Here is a 14,747-nt window from a genome sequence, read left to right as displayed (position 1 = left end):
TGCTTTCTCATCTTTTTAATTAAATAGTGATGCAAATAGCAAGTTTTAAAAAATGCATTTAATTTTCCTTGAATGAAATTATAATTTTAAATAATTCACTTACTTGGAGAAACATGCTTCATGGTTCATATTTTAAAAGGTAGTTTATAAGCTTCAGAATCAAGCACTCTTCAGAAATTCTGTTCTGCTGCCTTAAAAGTGGGCGGGGGAATTTCATTGAGTAATGCATTTTTTAAAATCCAAACCTGTGAAGCAAGAAATTTCAGAAATAAATGAAAACAACTAGAATGATTGGAGCAGGCTGATAAATATTCAAGAAAGCAGCAATTTCCACAGGCCTCACTACCATCCATAACTATCACTGTCAAGCTAGGTAACCCACCAATGCCCGCATCAATGTAGTTGTTTTGCACAGTGCTTCCCAAACCCCTTTTTAAATCCCCAGACTTTGTGAATCCCTGTTTTGATAGGTGTGAGAGGCCTTGAATAAGAAAAGGCAGGGTGTCTCTAGTTAAATGTGAACACTTACCTGTTCGTAAGCATTTATTCTGGAGTGGCAATCTGGCCTAAATGAACAGTCCACTTGGGCTGTGACCACCGACAAAAATCAAACACTAGCACTGATAGGGTCATTATGGTTTCAGACAGCAACTGGAGCTCCACAGCAGCCATTGTTGTCTTCAGCTTCTGACCCTAAAATCTCATCTTGCAGCCCTGCTCTCAGTTCAGAAAAACCTGCCTTGCATCTTTCCCCTCAAACTATCAATTTCATTGTTTTCATTTAATGGTGGTGTCCCAAATATTCAGTCAGATTTGCTTGGCTTATGATGTTAATAAGGGGGGTGCTTGAGAGCAAGACAATTTTACATGGAAATTTAAGATTAAGTTTTTTTTCAGAAGAGGTTTAGAATTACAAATCAGTTTTTCTTTTTCTTTTTAATAGGTGGATCCAAAGCAGTTGCTGGAAGATGGTATCAGGAAGGAATTGGTCAGAAGGGTTGCCTTTGCCCTTCACAAAGGGCTGATTTTTAATCCAAAAGCCAAGGTGAATGGATGTGATAATTTTACTATGTAATGTTTCTTATTGGTTTGGAGTTTTGGGTCAGACATTGGAAGGTTTTTCTTTTAGTCCCTGAAGCGGAAAAGTATAACGGTTACAGGGAAGGAGGACTGTAGTATCTACTGAGCCTTGCTAACTTGTCACTCGCTAACCCTGAAGTCAGAGTCAGCTTTTCACCAAAGGTATACAACACTCGATTTAGATGTTCATGGGTCATCAGGTTATAGATGCATTGCACCAATCTCTGTGATGAGTAAATTTGTTAATTTTTAGGTAGAGACTGTACACTGAGGGGAGAAGGAAAATGAGCCCAGGTCTTATTATACAGTTGAAATCATCATTTACTGTTTTAGCAAAACATCATGTCATTTCAGACGGTTACCTATAATCAAGTTTATTGAATGAACTTCTGACATGTACAGAGTTTAGATGCACTCTAATGTTCTCATTATTCAGAATTTCTAGCTTTTGATTGCAGAGAATCGAAGAATTTACTCTCAACCGAGCTGTCAAGTGCTGTTCATTGTTGTGATTTATAGAAAACATGTATTATAAAAGCTTCAAACACTTGGTGTTGCTCTGACACAGACTAGTGAACTGATGCCCAAACTGAAAGAGATGGCTGCCACGATGGATGGATTCTACCGTTCATTTGAATACATACAAGATTATGTCAGCATTTATGGGCTGAAGATATGGCAGGAAGAAGTGTCTCGAATAATCAACTACAATGTGGAACAAGAGTGCAATAATTTCTTGAGGACAAAGGTAATTCTCAAAGAAATCTTAAATGAGCATAACTACTTTTTGTGTCATTTTTTGCGTTTTAATATTTTAAGGTTCTTCTGCCCCATCTGTTTGCCCTGTCATGTTCAGCCCTTTTTATCTACCTGCCTGATGCTACTGCAGCCATGGCCAGTTGGTGATAGTGCACCTACCTGACAGTGATGCATGTGTATCCGTGTCTACTCCAGGAAACAAGTTAGTGAAAGATAGCATGGGAATTCATTTTTACCTGGTCTTGCATTATTTACAATGTTAAGACTGACACTGGAGGAATGCACTGCCTTTCTAGTCCCACTACTCCATGGTCACATTTTTAAAAAACTTATTCTGGTTACCAGGATGATTGATTAAGATTTTCTGGCTTGTTATAAAATCAAAATTTAAATTATTATTTATTTATTGAATAACATGCATAGTCAGTAATATAGAAGTATAAATGGTTATTCCTCTGAACAGTCCCAAAATACACACACAATCCTCGCCTGTCACAAGAGAAAATAACAGATCTGTGCAGAGAAGGATAAATCCCAACCGAATCATGTAGGGGTTTGCAACAAAGCAAGCAGCATCTTATTTAAAAAAAAACTTATTGTAAAAGAATCACTTGAGCTGTTCCCAGATTTTGAAAATAATTCCACTTTCCAAAATCCTTCAAAACTTAAATCATCCAAGCAACATTAAATATGAAGTGTTCTTTGAACAATAGAATCAATCTTTGTCTTACCATTTATTAACATATAAAAATGTTATATGCAAATGCCTCACAGTTTAATAAGTATCTCCTTATGTTTGTTCAAGTTAAACCCCACTTAATGGCCTCTGCCTGCATCTGATCAAAGACAATTCATAGATATTTCAGGTGTTTTTTGAGAATTTGTGCTTATCATTGTTCATAAATATATGCTGCAAGTAAAGTAGCAAAATATGCTCTTAATTTCGTGCACTATTTTTCAACCTGCACGAGGGGGCCATTTTGTAGCTCAGTGTTAATGACCCCTGAACCAAGAGGCCTGGATTCAAGTCCCATCTGTTTCAGAGATGTTTAATAACATCCCTGAACAGATTGATAGAGAAGTAGGCAAGAAGTGAGGACTGCAGATGCTGGAGATCAGAGTCTAGATTAGAATAGTGCTGGAAAAGCACAGTAGGTCAGACAGCATCTTTTGCTGCCTGAGCTGCTGTGCTTTTCCAGCACCACTCTAATCTAGACTGTGATCTCCAGCATCTACAGTCCTCACTTTTATCTAATTGACTTTGACCTTACTGTGAATCCCTTGCAAGCATGTCTACCTTGAAGAAGTTCTCCTCCTCTCTCTACAAGAATCTGTGAGTCTCTCACTGCAACCCCCAGGTCATCTCCTCTGCCCTGAAGCTCTTCAACCATGTCCTGAAACAGATTTGCAATGTGGACTTCACCAGTTTCATTTCCCCTTTTTCCCCCCCTCCCCCCACCTTTTCTCCCCCCCCCCCCCCCGACCTCGCGCCCCCCCCCCCCACCTTACCCCAGTTCCAACCTTCCAGCTCAGCACCATCCTCATGACTTGTCCTACCTGCCAATGTTCCTTCCCACCTATCCGCTCCACCCTCCTCTCTGACCTATCACCTTCATCCTCACCCCCATTCACCTGATAGAAAAGTAGCTGAAATGGCTTCAGCACTGTCTCTAAGAGCCCTCTTGTGGTGCAGAGGTTGCATTGTTACCTGTGGACTGGGGGGCCCAGGTCAAAGTCCCACCTGCTCCAGAGGTGTTTAATAACGTCTCTGAACAGGTTGATGTGGAGAATAGGTTCGACCTGCCGGACTTTAAAGCAAAAACTGCATCAGTTTTAGTTTAACTCTTCTGTGAGCTTCTAAAAATATAATTACCATGTGGCCTGCTTTGTTTTGCATCTAGCCTCTGGCTTTGAACCAGTGTTTAATTTTACTCTTGATTTAAATTTTCTAAAGATAATGTATGTTAGATTGCTGAAAGAATTTTGGGGTACGAATGATGACTAATTTGAGATGCGGCATAATAGGTTTAGCTGGCTTGAACTTGTAGTTCCCAAAGCTTTCCATCAATGACTCTGTTTCTCAGTACATTTCTGGGTCTCCTGCAGATTAATTGGTAGAGACTGGTTATTAGGAAATGATCATCAGTTCTATCATGTGAGCACTATGATAATAGAAGGACTGCGAGATGGGCTTTGATATCCTTTTGTCCGGAAATTCTTATCTCTATGGTTGAGACCATTTTAACTCTCACGTTTTAAAAAAATCATTAGTTTTTTAAAAATATGCATTATTGTTTTTGGGTGCATTTGTGTTAATGCAAAATGGTTCAGACTCGTGATTATAATTTTTTTTAAAATTATTCTTTTATGGGCTGTGGATTTATTGAAAAACTCAATATTTGTTGCCCAATGTTAATTGCCCTTGAACTGAGTGGTTTGCTAGGCTATTTCAGTAGGCTGTTAAAAGTCAACCACGTCGCTAGTCGCTCTAGGTCAGATCAGGTGAGGATGGCAAATTTCCTTTCCTAAACGACATCTGTGAACCAGGGGATTTTATTCCAACGGTCAGTACTTGTTGTCATGGTCACCATTACCAAAACTAACTTCATATTCCTGATTTTATTAATTGAATTTAAATTCATCCAGCTAACATTGATTGATTTAAGCCCATGTCCCTGAATAGTTAGCCTTGATCTCTGGATTACTGGCCCCATGACATCACCTGGGAACCCTGATTGTGTAAGATCTTCATAAAGACCACTAGCATGCTGAGTAACTTCAACCTGATTGCAGTTCATTTTAAATACATTGAAATTCCTGGGCACTCCAAAAAGCTTGTTTCATTTTCAGATTCTGAATCTTGGGTGAGACACTGAACATGCTTTTATAAAATTGAGTAGTAACTCCTGAGGAGTGGAGCAATGCATGCACAGCATCTTTGTGGTTTGTAGTCAGTGGTGTAACTCCAATGTTATTGTTATAAACTGCCACGTCCATTGAGGTGTGACTTCAGATTGCCATCATAACATTGAGAAACAAAATGGGGAAAAGGCATTGAAACATAGAAAATAGGAGCAGAATTAAGCCATTCAACCTTTTTGAGTTTTCTCCTCTGTTCAATATGGCCATATTCATAACAGGGCCCTGTATCCCTTGGATCCCTTTATCCCTAAGAACTATATCTATCTTTTTCTTGAAAACATTCAATGTTTTGGCCTCAAGTAATTTCCGTGGCAGAGGATTCCACAGGCTCACTATTGTCTGGATGCAGAAATTTCTCCTTAGTCTTAAATGGTCTATGTTTTATTCTTAAACTATGACCAGTGAATTCAGAACAGGGGTCATCGGGAACATCCTTCTTCCATTTACACTTTCTAGTCCTGGTAGAATGCTGGGAAACTAATGGAAATAAGAAAATCTTAGTCACAGTAGTTGTGTGTGCTTCACATAAAGAATGATAGGTGAATATTAATACTGGAAAAGGAAACTGAAAATATTAAATCTCTCTGCTAACTCTGGGAGAGGTTACTTCTCAGGGAAATGCATTTTCCAAAATGTGCTTTGGGTTTTAGCAACTAAACTTGATTTGGAGCATTACATTTCAAAAACCTTCAATATGTTGTCCTAGGAGATAGTGAGGACTGCAGATGCTAGAGAAGTCAAAGTTGATAGTGTGGTGCTGGAAAAAGCACAGTCACTGAGGCAGCATCTGAGGAGCAAAAGAGTCACTTATCACCAGCCCCAACCCCCTTTTCCCCTGTTTATTTCTCAGCCCCCTTCCCTGTCTGCAGTCCTGACAAAGTGTTAAGCCTGAAATTCAACTCTTTTGCTCCTCAGATGCTGCTTGACCTGCTGTGCTTTTTCCAGCAATGTATTTTCCTATTCAACTTTGCATTTTCACTTGAAGTAATGGATGGATTCTATTGTCAATGTGTAAAATTATTTTTTAAAAATATTGAAGTACTTCAGGACAATTACTGAATCATAATTGATGACCTAAGAAAAGGACAAGACTTTGACTAAGATTTCAGTTTTATCAGCAGATTTTTTTTTTTGTTTTCTTATAGATTCTAGACTGGCAGAGCATGTACCAGTCCACCCATATTCCCATTCCCAAATTTCAACCGGTCGATGAATCTGTGACATTTATTGGTCGACTCTGCAGAGAAATCCTAAGAATCACTGACCCCAAGTGAGTGTGCTTTTTTACTATAGTCTCTTGTCCAATTGCCTCGCTACTCTCTGAGCATCTTTGTTTTTGTTTGAGGATCAGAATAGCTATGAAATGTTGTTTGGGAATCAGGAGGCTAGACTTAGCGCAAGAAGAATGACTGACCAAACTGAGATTGGACTGCCAAATTAAAGTCTGCCTCCACAGTTACTTTATCTCCAGCTCCTGAGCCGTGCAGTGTTTTGACCAGTCATTATTCTTTCAAACTGAATGCTAGAAGGTATCACAGTGTACCTGACTTAAGCTTCTTGCATGTCTCTCATTTCTGTCATCTTCACTGAATAATGTTTGTCTCCAAGCAGCTCTTTGGAAGGTTAGTTTGAGGCATTAGAGAGTTGCAGCTTTAAAACTATGGGTAATAAAATACAGTGATGCCCTCCATTTATTTAGTAGCACTGTGCTCCTTTCACTGCACCTTGTATAATGTAGCCACCCTGTTTTTAGTGGGTGTATTTGTATCGGTGCATGTGTGTGAGAGAACTATTTTCTATTTTCTCTTGGCTCAAGTGGTCACAACATTCCACCTGTTTTGAAGAAAAGCTTAGAGGAGGAGACCTGGCATCTCCAATTTTCTTTGTCTGCTCCTTTTTGGAGATTTCCATGGCACCAGGTTTGTACCTTCCCTGCCTGTGGCCAGCAGGGTCTAATGAATTTTAGTTCCATTTCTTTGAAGCCCCGTTCTCCTTTTTAATAGTACATTTTGTAATTTATGATGGCTTTCAGAAATGGCCTACAGTGAATGACCTTCTGAAGTGGCACATTGTACCTCCTCAGTTGTATCAGATTACTTTAATTTAGTAAAGCAGATGCTGCTATCATATTGGGGAAAGAACGAATGGACACAAGAGGCCAGTGATGTACATGTCCAAGAGTGCATTTTAATCAGTAAGCTGAAAGATTTTTACCTCTTCTAATGATTATTCCTTGTATTAATCAAAAGCTTAATATTTTCTTTTAAGTAGCACCTTTCATTACCACTAGATGCCTGAAGCACATTCAAACCAATGAATTAGTGTAGATGGGGCAGCACAATGGCACAGTGATTAGCACTGCTTCCTCACAGCGCCAGGCACCCAGGTTCGATTCCAGCTTCGAGCAACTGTCTGTGCAAACTCTACACATTCTCCCCATTCCTCCGGGTGCTCCAGTTTCCTCCCACAACCCAAAGGGATGTGCAGGTTAGGTGAATTGGCTATGCTAAATTGCCCGTAATATCCAGGGATGTGTAGGTTAGGTGCATTAGTCAGGGATAAATATAAGATAATAAGGTAGAGGAGTAGTCTGGTTGAGTTCGGAGGGTCGGTGTGGTCTTATTGAGCCAAAGAGCCTGTTTCCACACTGCAGGGATTCTATGATCTATGTAATTGACACGAAATCTATGTTCTAATAGAGTGAAGCGGCTAATGCTGTAGGAAAGTCTTTGCAGGGATACTTGGGGAAATGACTTGTTTCTACAAGTCAGAAAGAGGTTGTGCAATGAGTGTTGCTTTCATTGAAATTCTAAATGTATAACCCAGTTTTCATTCTGATCCTTTCGCATTGGGAAAGTATGATGCAGCTTTCTCTTTCTGCTGGCACTGTAGTGGACTGTTTGGCTTCTTTCTGTGCTGTAATCATTCTCTGATTATGTAAAAGTCTTATTGTGTATAGTTTACGTTAATAATTTTGCATCACATGCCGTTATGCCTTCTGTAACGCTTTAAATATAAATAAGATACAATAAAATAATAGCAAACAAAATATGCTGGTTGTGAAAAATAAACTTCAACTTTCTTCCCCGCTTCCATTGTCATTGCCATAGGTTCTTGAAAATCTAAGGACTGATGTTATGACTTAAACCTCTTTTATCATAAGAGAGCCTTAGTGCTTCAGTTTGTCAATTTTGCTAATGGAATCATTGAAGATAAATGAGATGCCAAAGATAGATTGAAAGAAGGGCATTTGATCCCATCCTTATTATGGACCAGCATGGAGTTGATGGGTTGAATAACATCCTGCCTTGGTGTAATACTTCATGATTCTATGAATCTGCTGTATCAGGCTCAATAGGTATATTGATGAAAGGAACTGGAGGTTTCTGCTCTGTAATAATGCTCTACAATGAATCCAGCAAAATGTCAGAGTACCACACATTTAACCTTGTGCTTGTCATCATTCAACCTTTAAAGTACTGCTTTCCTTGATGTGAAATTTCCTGGGACTCCAGCTTTTCAAGAGTGGTCATGGTAGGGAGGTGGTGATTTCACAGCTCAGAGCTGTGCAGGTAGAGAAGGAATGGAATCAGATGTATAGGACAGGAGGAAGAGTAGCACTTTTAATTAGAGGAATGGACTGGTGTTGCTTTGGGCATGCAGGACGCTCTGTTACATACCTGTTGCCAAGGTCAATGATGTCACAGAACAGTTGCAGTAATTCTTTTCTGGGGGAGGCTGAACAGCCAGTGACATTGATAGGAAAGGAAAAGAGGTCCTGAATGCAGGGAGCTATGAACGAAAATAAAAGGCAGGACCTATATAACAGTTGTCTCCTCAGAATTGCTTCCAGTCCTAGTGCTAAGAATCAGGAGAATTGAGTCATTGAACATGCGGTTAGAAAACTGTGCAGGAGGTTACTCTAAACCGTAGTTCTTAGACTCTTTTGTCGTGAACACTGGATTAATCTGACCATGGATGGCTGTGTGCCTAAGTATCTGGGCCCAGGCAATGAACTGGCAGAAACTCAGCATGATGTGGCCAGTTTGGTGGGTGTGGAGTGCTTTGGTCAAAATGGCTTCTAAATTGTGGTAATAGGTTGCAGAAACTTGACATGAATGGGTGAAATTTGCATTTTAAGTTTCCAGAACTTGCTGGCTATTTCAGTTGAATCATTCAGTTTATGCTGATTAGCTGAGGGGGAAAAATGGACTGTTCAGGTCTCTGCTCAAGTTGATCCATTTTCTAAGCACTACTTTTTAAAGTGCATTAAGGTAATCCTTTTAGTTCTATTTATTTTGACTTAGAGTGACCTGCTACATTGACCAAATAAACACATGGTATGACATGAAGACTCACCAGGAAGTGACCAACAAACAGCTCTTCTCTGAAATCCAGAATACCTTGGGTACGTTTGGGCTGAATGGTCTGGATAGACTGCTCTGTTTCATGATTGTTAAAGAGATCCAGGTAAGGTAGCCCTACTGTAGGTATGATGTTCAAACATTCTTATTTTAATACTTATGTAAATCTGTACTTGCATCAATGATTAGCTGTGTGTGAATATGTATATTTTCTCAACATTTATGTACGTTTTCTTCCTAGCTTCTGCTAGGAGTAATGATTTTCTTCTTACTACTTTTGTTATTTTTTATGTCTGAACCAGTTTTTGGAGTTATGTTGCTGTATTTAGCGTTCAGGGATTGAAAGTGGAACTCCCCTTCTGACATACATGTGTACCCTTGCCGTCAACTCTACAATGCCTCCCAATCAAATTAAGTACTTACCTGATCAATTCATGGTTAATTGTAATACCGTACTAGTACCCACTTCAGATACACAATGTTGTGGTTCATGCAAAACTGAAAACCAATGTCCAGCATTGTAAAGTCATTAGAAAAGCTCAGTTTATTCTCCTGTGAAGTTAGGATAGTTGAACATAAAATAAGTTATTCAAGCCATATTGGGTTGGGAAAGGTTGAGAGGAAGGCATAATATTTAGTCTTGAGGTATGGCATGATGCTGAGGAACTATAGTTTTATTTCTTATGTTTAAATATAGACATCATGAGAATATAATTTAAAATGAATGGAATAAATAGATTTATTAATTTGGCCGTTTGAGCTACATGAGAAAAGGACATCAACAAGCAAGATCAAGGCATGAGCGGTCATTTTAGCTCTGCATAATTTTAGCTGTTTCCTTGAGGAAACCAGTCAAATTGGCAGGGTACTTATCTGCTGATGGGATACTCCTGCAGTTTTCATTTTGAACTTGCTCATCTGATTGGGTGAGAGAGGGCAATAAGATTATTGATGCTGGTCTTATAAAATTTAATTATTTTGTTTTATAGATTTTCCTGGGTATGCTTCAAAGAAATGTGCTACGGGATAAAGCTATAATGGACACGATTAAACCCTTTCAGATTCATTTAAATCCAGTGAAAGGAATCGTAGGTAAGTCATTTTACTAAGGAAGGCATCCAGAGGGCATATTCTATGGCACCTTCTGGCATTATCTCTTCTACCCAATTTTTGTGCTATCAAATAATAAGTGCATTATTATTTAATGTTTTATTCTTCGTGGGTGGAGAAGTAATTTGAAAAGCATGGATAACATTTTTTGAAGGAGAAATATTCAGTCTTAAAGTAGAAGTTCTTGGGACTTTTTTGTAAAAAGGTCTATAAAGTTATTTGACAACAGGTCAAAATTTGCATTTGACATTTCGTCTGAAAAGCTAACGTTTCAGATTTTTGTGGGAGTACAGAAGCCTGTTGATTTTGAGTTTAGTTGTTCCTCTCATTTCCAACCATGCACAAGTCAGTTTTGGGATGGAAAGTAAAGCCTACACACATGGGAGCACTGAATTCATATGTGGATTTCATCCTTCTCCGAGTGACACTTTCCCAATTGTTGAGCCTTTAACTGAAAAACTTCACACATTTCATGAACGTGCCACATTAGGAATGAGGTGCTGAGGTCTAACAAGATTCAGCCACATTCTCAAGTTAGAGACGAGAGCAAGAAGCGACGAGTTAAACTGATCTGATGTTTCTATGTAAATGTAGCTGTCAATGCAGCCTGAGTATAGTGTGGTGTTAAATGTTCTATTGTAATTTTAAAATATGAATGGTTTGAACTAACAATCGTTAAAATGAATGAGATGTCACTTACTTTCTATTGAGTTCTGTTCATTGCTGTTTTGCTGGATGTTTTGCCTGAAACACTGCATAAATAAAGTGATTCCATCAAATAGACCCCATAAATTCTGCTTTCTTACTGGTTCCTTCAGTGTGTCTCAGTGAAGCGACAGAGGGTTGGATGTTACTGTTTCAGTGAGGTGACTGGTGACTCTTTGATAGGGAGGAGGCTGAGTAGACTAAATGTATGAAGTAAATATGAATACAAAAGACTTTAATAAAATAAAGCACAAACCTTAATTTGTGGATGGCTTACTGTATTGTAATTTTGCTTCTATGAATTTTAGCAAATTCCAGCAAAGTGTATTCTGCTGCAGTGCAGAAAACCCAGAAGATCTGGTCATCATACCAAGATTCCATTCTAAAGGTAATCTATTTGTATTCAGATATGCCTGATACATTGGGTTTTCTCCTTGAGTTTTGCTTTGTGTTATGGAAGTTTCTGTTTTACAGTGAATGCAACTTTTAAAAATGAATTCTTGCTTATTTGGGATTACTGTGTTGAAGCAGCATTGTACTTTGACACAGTGTGAGTTTATGATTTTCAGGTAACCAACCTTATTAATCTTGTCAATCTCTTTGGCAAAGGGAAGACAGGTTGAAAATAATAAACGTAAAGCGAGTTGTGACAGTGAATGCCGTTTCCAAAACGTTGCTTCTTTCTCATCCATAGAATGCTCCCAAACATTTGTAACTAATTATTTCTGAAAAGGAAAACAAAATGTTGTATCTGCCAAAAATTTGAAATAAAACCGAAAATGTTCAAAATAGTCAGCAGGCCAATCAGCATCTGTCAAGCAGAAATATTTTCAGGTTGACATCAAAAGGTTTCTCACTCTACAGATGCTACATCATTTTCTGGGTATTTCCAGGCATCGGGTTCGTAAATACTTTAGAGTCGTAAAGACTTACAGCATGACAAAAAGCCCTTCAGCCTCTTGCGTGCATGCCAGTCACAAACGACCACCTAACTAATCTAATTCCATTTTCCAACACTTAGTACATAGCATTGAATTCCTTTGCAAATACACATCTAAATGCTTCAATGTTATGAGGGGTTTCTGTCTCGACTACCGTTTACAGGCAGTGATTTCCAGATTTCATTCACGCTCTAGGGGAGGCAGAAATTCCTGTCATCTGATTTACTGATCAACCCTTACATTCAATGCCTAATTATGCACATATACCACAAATGGCAAGTGTCCCAACACTGACCTCTGTCGGACCCCACTGGACAGAGACTTCTAATAGGAAAGACGCCTCTCAACCTCTGATTCCTGCCACTCAGGCATTTGTGGATCCAATTTGCCAAATTTCCCTGGACCCCATGGGCTATCAATCTCTCATGCAGGACCTTATCAAAAACCTTGTTGAAGTCCAAGCAGACCAGCTCAAAAACATTGCCTAATATTCCTCTTTTAAAAATTAAATCAAATTGGTCAGACATGATCTCCCTTATCAAAACAAGGTGTAACACAGTGGATCAGTGGTTAGCATTGCTGCCTCACAGCGCCAGGGATCTGTGTTCAATTCCACCCTCTGTGAATGTCTGTATGGAGTTTGCACATTCTCCCTGTGTCTGCATGAGTTTCTTCCACGTGCTCCAGTTTCCTTCCATAGTCAGAGATGTTCATGTTAGGTTGATTGGCCATGCTAAATTTTCCATAGTGTCGAGGGATGTCTAGGTTAGTTGGATTAGCCACGAGAAATGTAGGAGTATGAGGGTAGAATAGGGAGTGCGTCTGGGTGGGTTGCTCTTTGGAGAGTCTGTGCATACAGATTGGGCCAAATGGCCTGCTTCTGCACTGTAGGGATTCTATTGTACTATGCAGATTAATTCTGTCCCTCAGAATTGCTTCCAATAGTTTTCCCATCACTAAAATTATACTGATTGGCCTGTCATTTCCTGACTTTTCCCTTGCTTTGTTCTTGAATATCGGTACCATACCGGCTGTCCTTCTGTGGCACAAGCTTTTGGAGCGCTGCTCATTCACTGGCTGAAGTGTTCCTTTACGTGACGAAGGAGCAGTGCTCCCAATGCTTGTGATTTCAAATAAACCTGTTGGACTATAACCTGGTGTATGACTTCTGACTTTGTCCACCCCAGTCTAATACTGGCACCTCCTCGTCACAATTATTGTCATGACTTAAACCAACTTTGCAGGGCTACTCTTAATTTTAGTTCACATGACAATAGTTTAGAATGCAGTACTTTGCCCCTTGAAGCTGTGGGGAGTTATGTCAGATATAGGCCACATACTTCCAGGCTATCTTTGTGAAGTAGAGAGTTGTAACAAGTTGTTAAAGTAACAGCAGTGAAGTTTTATGCTGGTGGGTCATTAAAACAATCTCGAACTATCTCAATAACCGATGTCAATCTGCAGTGTGTGTGTGGCTTTGGTGAGTATTTTATTGAAATATATGCCATGAATTAGAGAAGGTTTTTGTGTGGTATGGTGAGGGTGATGAATCATGGAAGCAGTTTTTGATTCCTTAACGTTCTTTTCTGCAATGTTGAATGTTTTACTTGGAGACCTATTCAAACTTGAGTCAAAATTCGTACACTTAGAGTTGAGCTGTGTAAGCCAGTTATAATATAAAATATTCTAAAGCCTTGTTTACACTTCATAAAATTACAAATTTATTAATGCACTGGCATATAGAGAATTAAAACCTTGTGGAATTGCTACATTGAAAGAATTTGGGACTAATCTGATAAATTTGCTGCTAAGTTTATGAATACTTATATCCAGTAACAAAATGCCTTATTCTATTTTGTCAACTGTGGGATTGATCTTTGTCCTGCTTTTTTTTATGTAGGTGGGACAGATGCAAATATTGAGACAGCAGATTGCCAATGAACTGAGCTATTCGTGCAAGTTTGACTCAAAACACCTCGCAGCAGCTTTGGAGAATCTCAATCAGTAAGAACACATTCTGGGTACTACAAACAGGAATTCTTACATGAGCACAGAATTTCATAGTCCATTATACACACCTTCCACCTGACCATGTTGCATTAAGCATTCATTGGTTCTAATGCTTGTTAAAAGGAAAGAGTTAAGTACCGTTCAGTAGTGGTACTTTTTGAGTTATTTCCTGACGCTAAAGTCAATGTTCATATATTTATTTTTGATTGTCTTCACTAAGCTTTGAAATCATCTGTTTATTGGAGCAGATTTCAGGGATAATGAGTTGCTTTTGAATTTGAAATTTGCTGTTCATATCGGAATAAGCACAGATCAGGTAGCTCCCTCTCGCGTTTTCCACCATTTTGAGTGATCTCTGACTTAACTCTGGATACCCATCTTTATCCCCTATCCCTTCATACATTTGGCTAACATAAATCTTTCAAATGATTTACTATCAATTGTTGTTTGCCAAAGAGAGTTCCAAACTTCTGCCATTCTTTGTGCCCTGAATATTTTAATATTTTAAGGTTAGGATCTAATTAGGTGTCAGCCATGGTTCAGTCAGTCGCACACTTCTAAATTATAAAGTTCCAGGTTCACATTCTAACCCAGTCCTGAGCACAAAAATCAAGCCTGAAATTCCAGTTCAATACTGAGGGAGCATTGCACTGTTGGAGATATCATTTTGAAATCAAATGTTAAATGAAAGCTACCACTGCTTGCTTGGGTGGATGTCAAAGATACAAGAACACTATTTTGGAGGAGAGCTGAGGGTTTCCCCAGAGTTCTGACCAATTATTTATCCCTCAATTAACATTATCTGTTTGTTATCGCATTCTGTCTGTGGGACTTTTATTGAGCTGAAACTAGTTGC

The 14,747-nt window shown here is 38.9% G+C and overlaps 1 protein-coding gene across 1 annotated transcript in view; it reads left to right on the top strand.

The window, feature by feature from the left end:
- washc5 (WASH complex subunit 5) overlaps window positions 1-14,747 on the top strand; it is a 64,208-nt gene that overhangs the window by 36,630 nt on the left and 12,831 nt on the right. Inside the window, exons 17-23 of the mRNA XM_072570784.1 lie at window positions 944-1,045; window positions 1,649-1,828; window positions 5,907-6,031; window positions 9,069-9,231; window positions 10,115-10,217; window positions 11,249-11,328; window positions 13,782-13,885. Coding sequence (XP_072426885.1) covers window positions 944-1,045; window positions 1,649-1,828; window positions 5,907-6,031; window positions 9,069-9,231; window positions 10,115-10,217; window positions 11,249-11,328; window positions 13,782-13,885 — 857 coding nt within the window. The remainder of the gene's footprint in view (window positions 1-943; window positions 1,046-1,648; window positions 1,829-5,906; window positions 6,032-9,068; window positions 9,232-10,114; window positions 10,218-11,248; window positions 11,329-13,781; window positions 13,886-14,747) is intronic.

This window comes from Chiloscyllium punctatum, chromosome 5 (genome assembly GCF_047496795.1).
Source record: "Chiloscyllium punctatum isolate Juve2018m chromosome 5, sChiPun1.3, whole genome shotgun sequence".
NCBI classification, from domain to species: Eukaryota; Metazoa; Chordata; class Chondrichthyes; order Orectolobiformes; family Hemiscylliidae; genus Chiloscyllium; species Chiloscyllium punctatum.
Note: the sequence above shows the minus strand (reverse complement) of the source record. Positions and strands in the feature narration are given on the sequence as shown.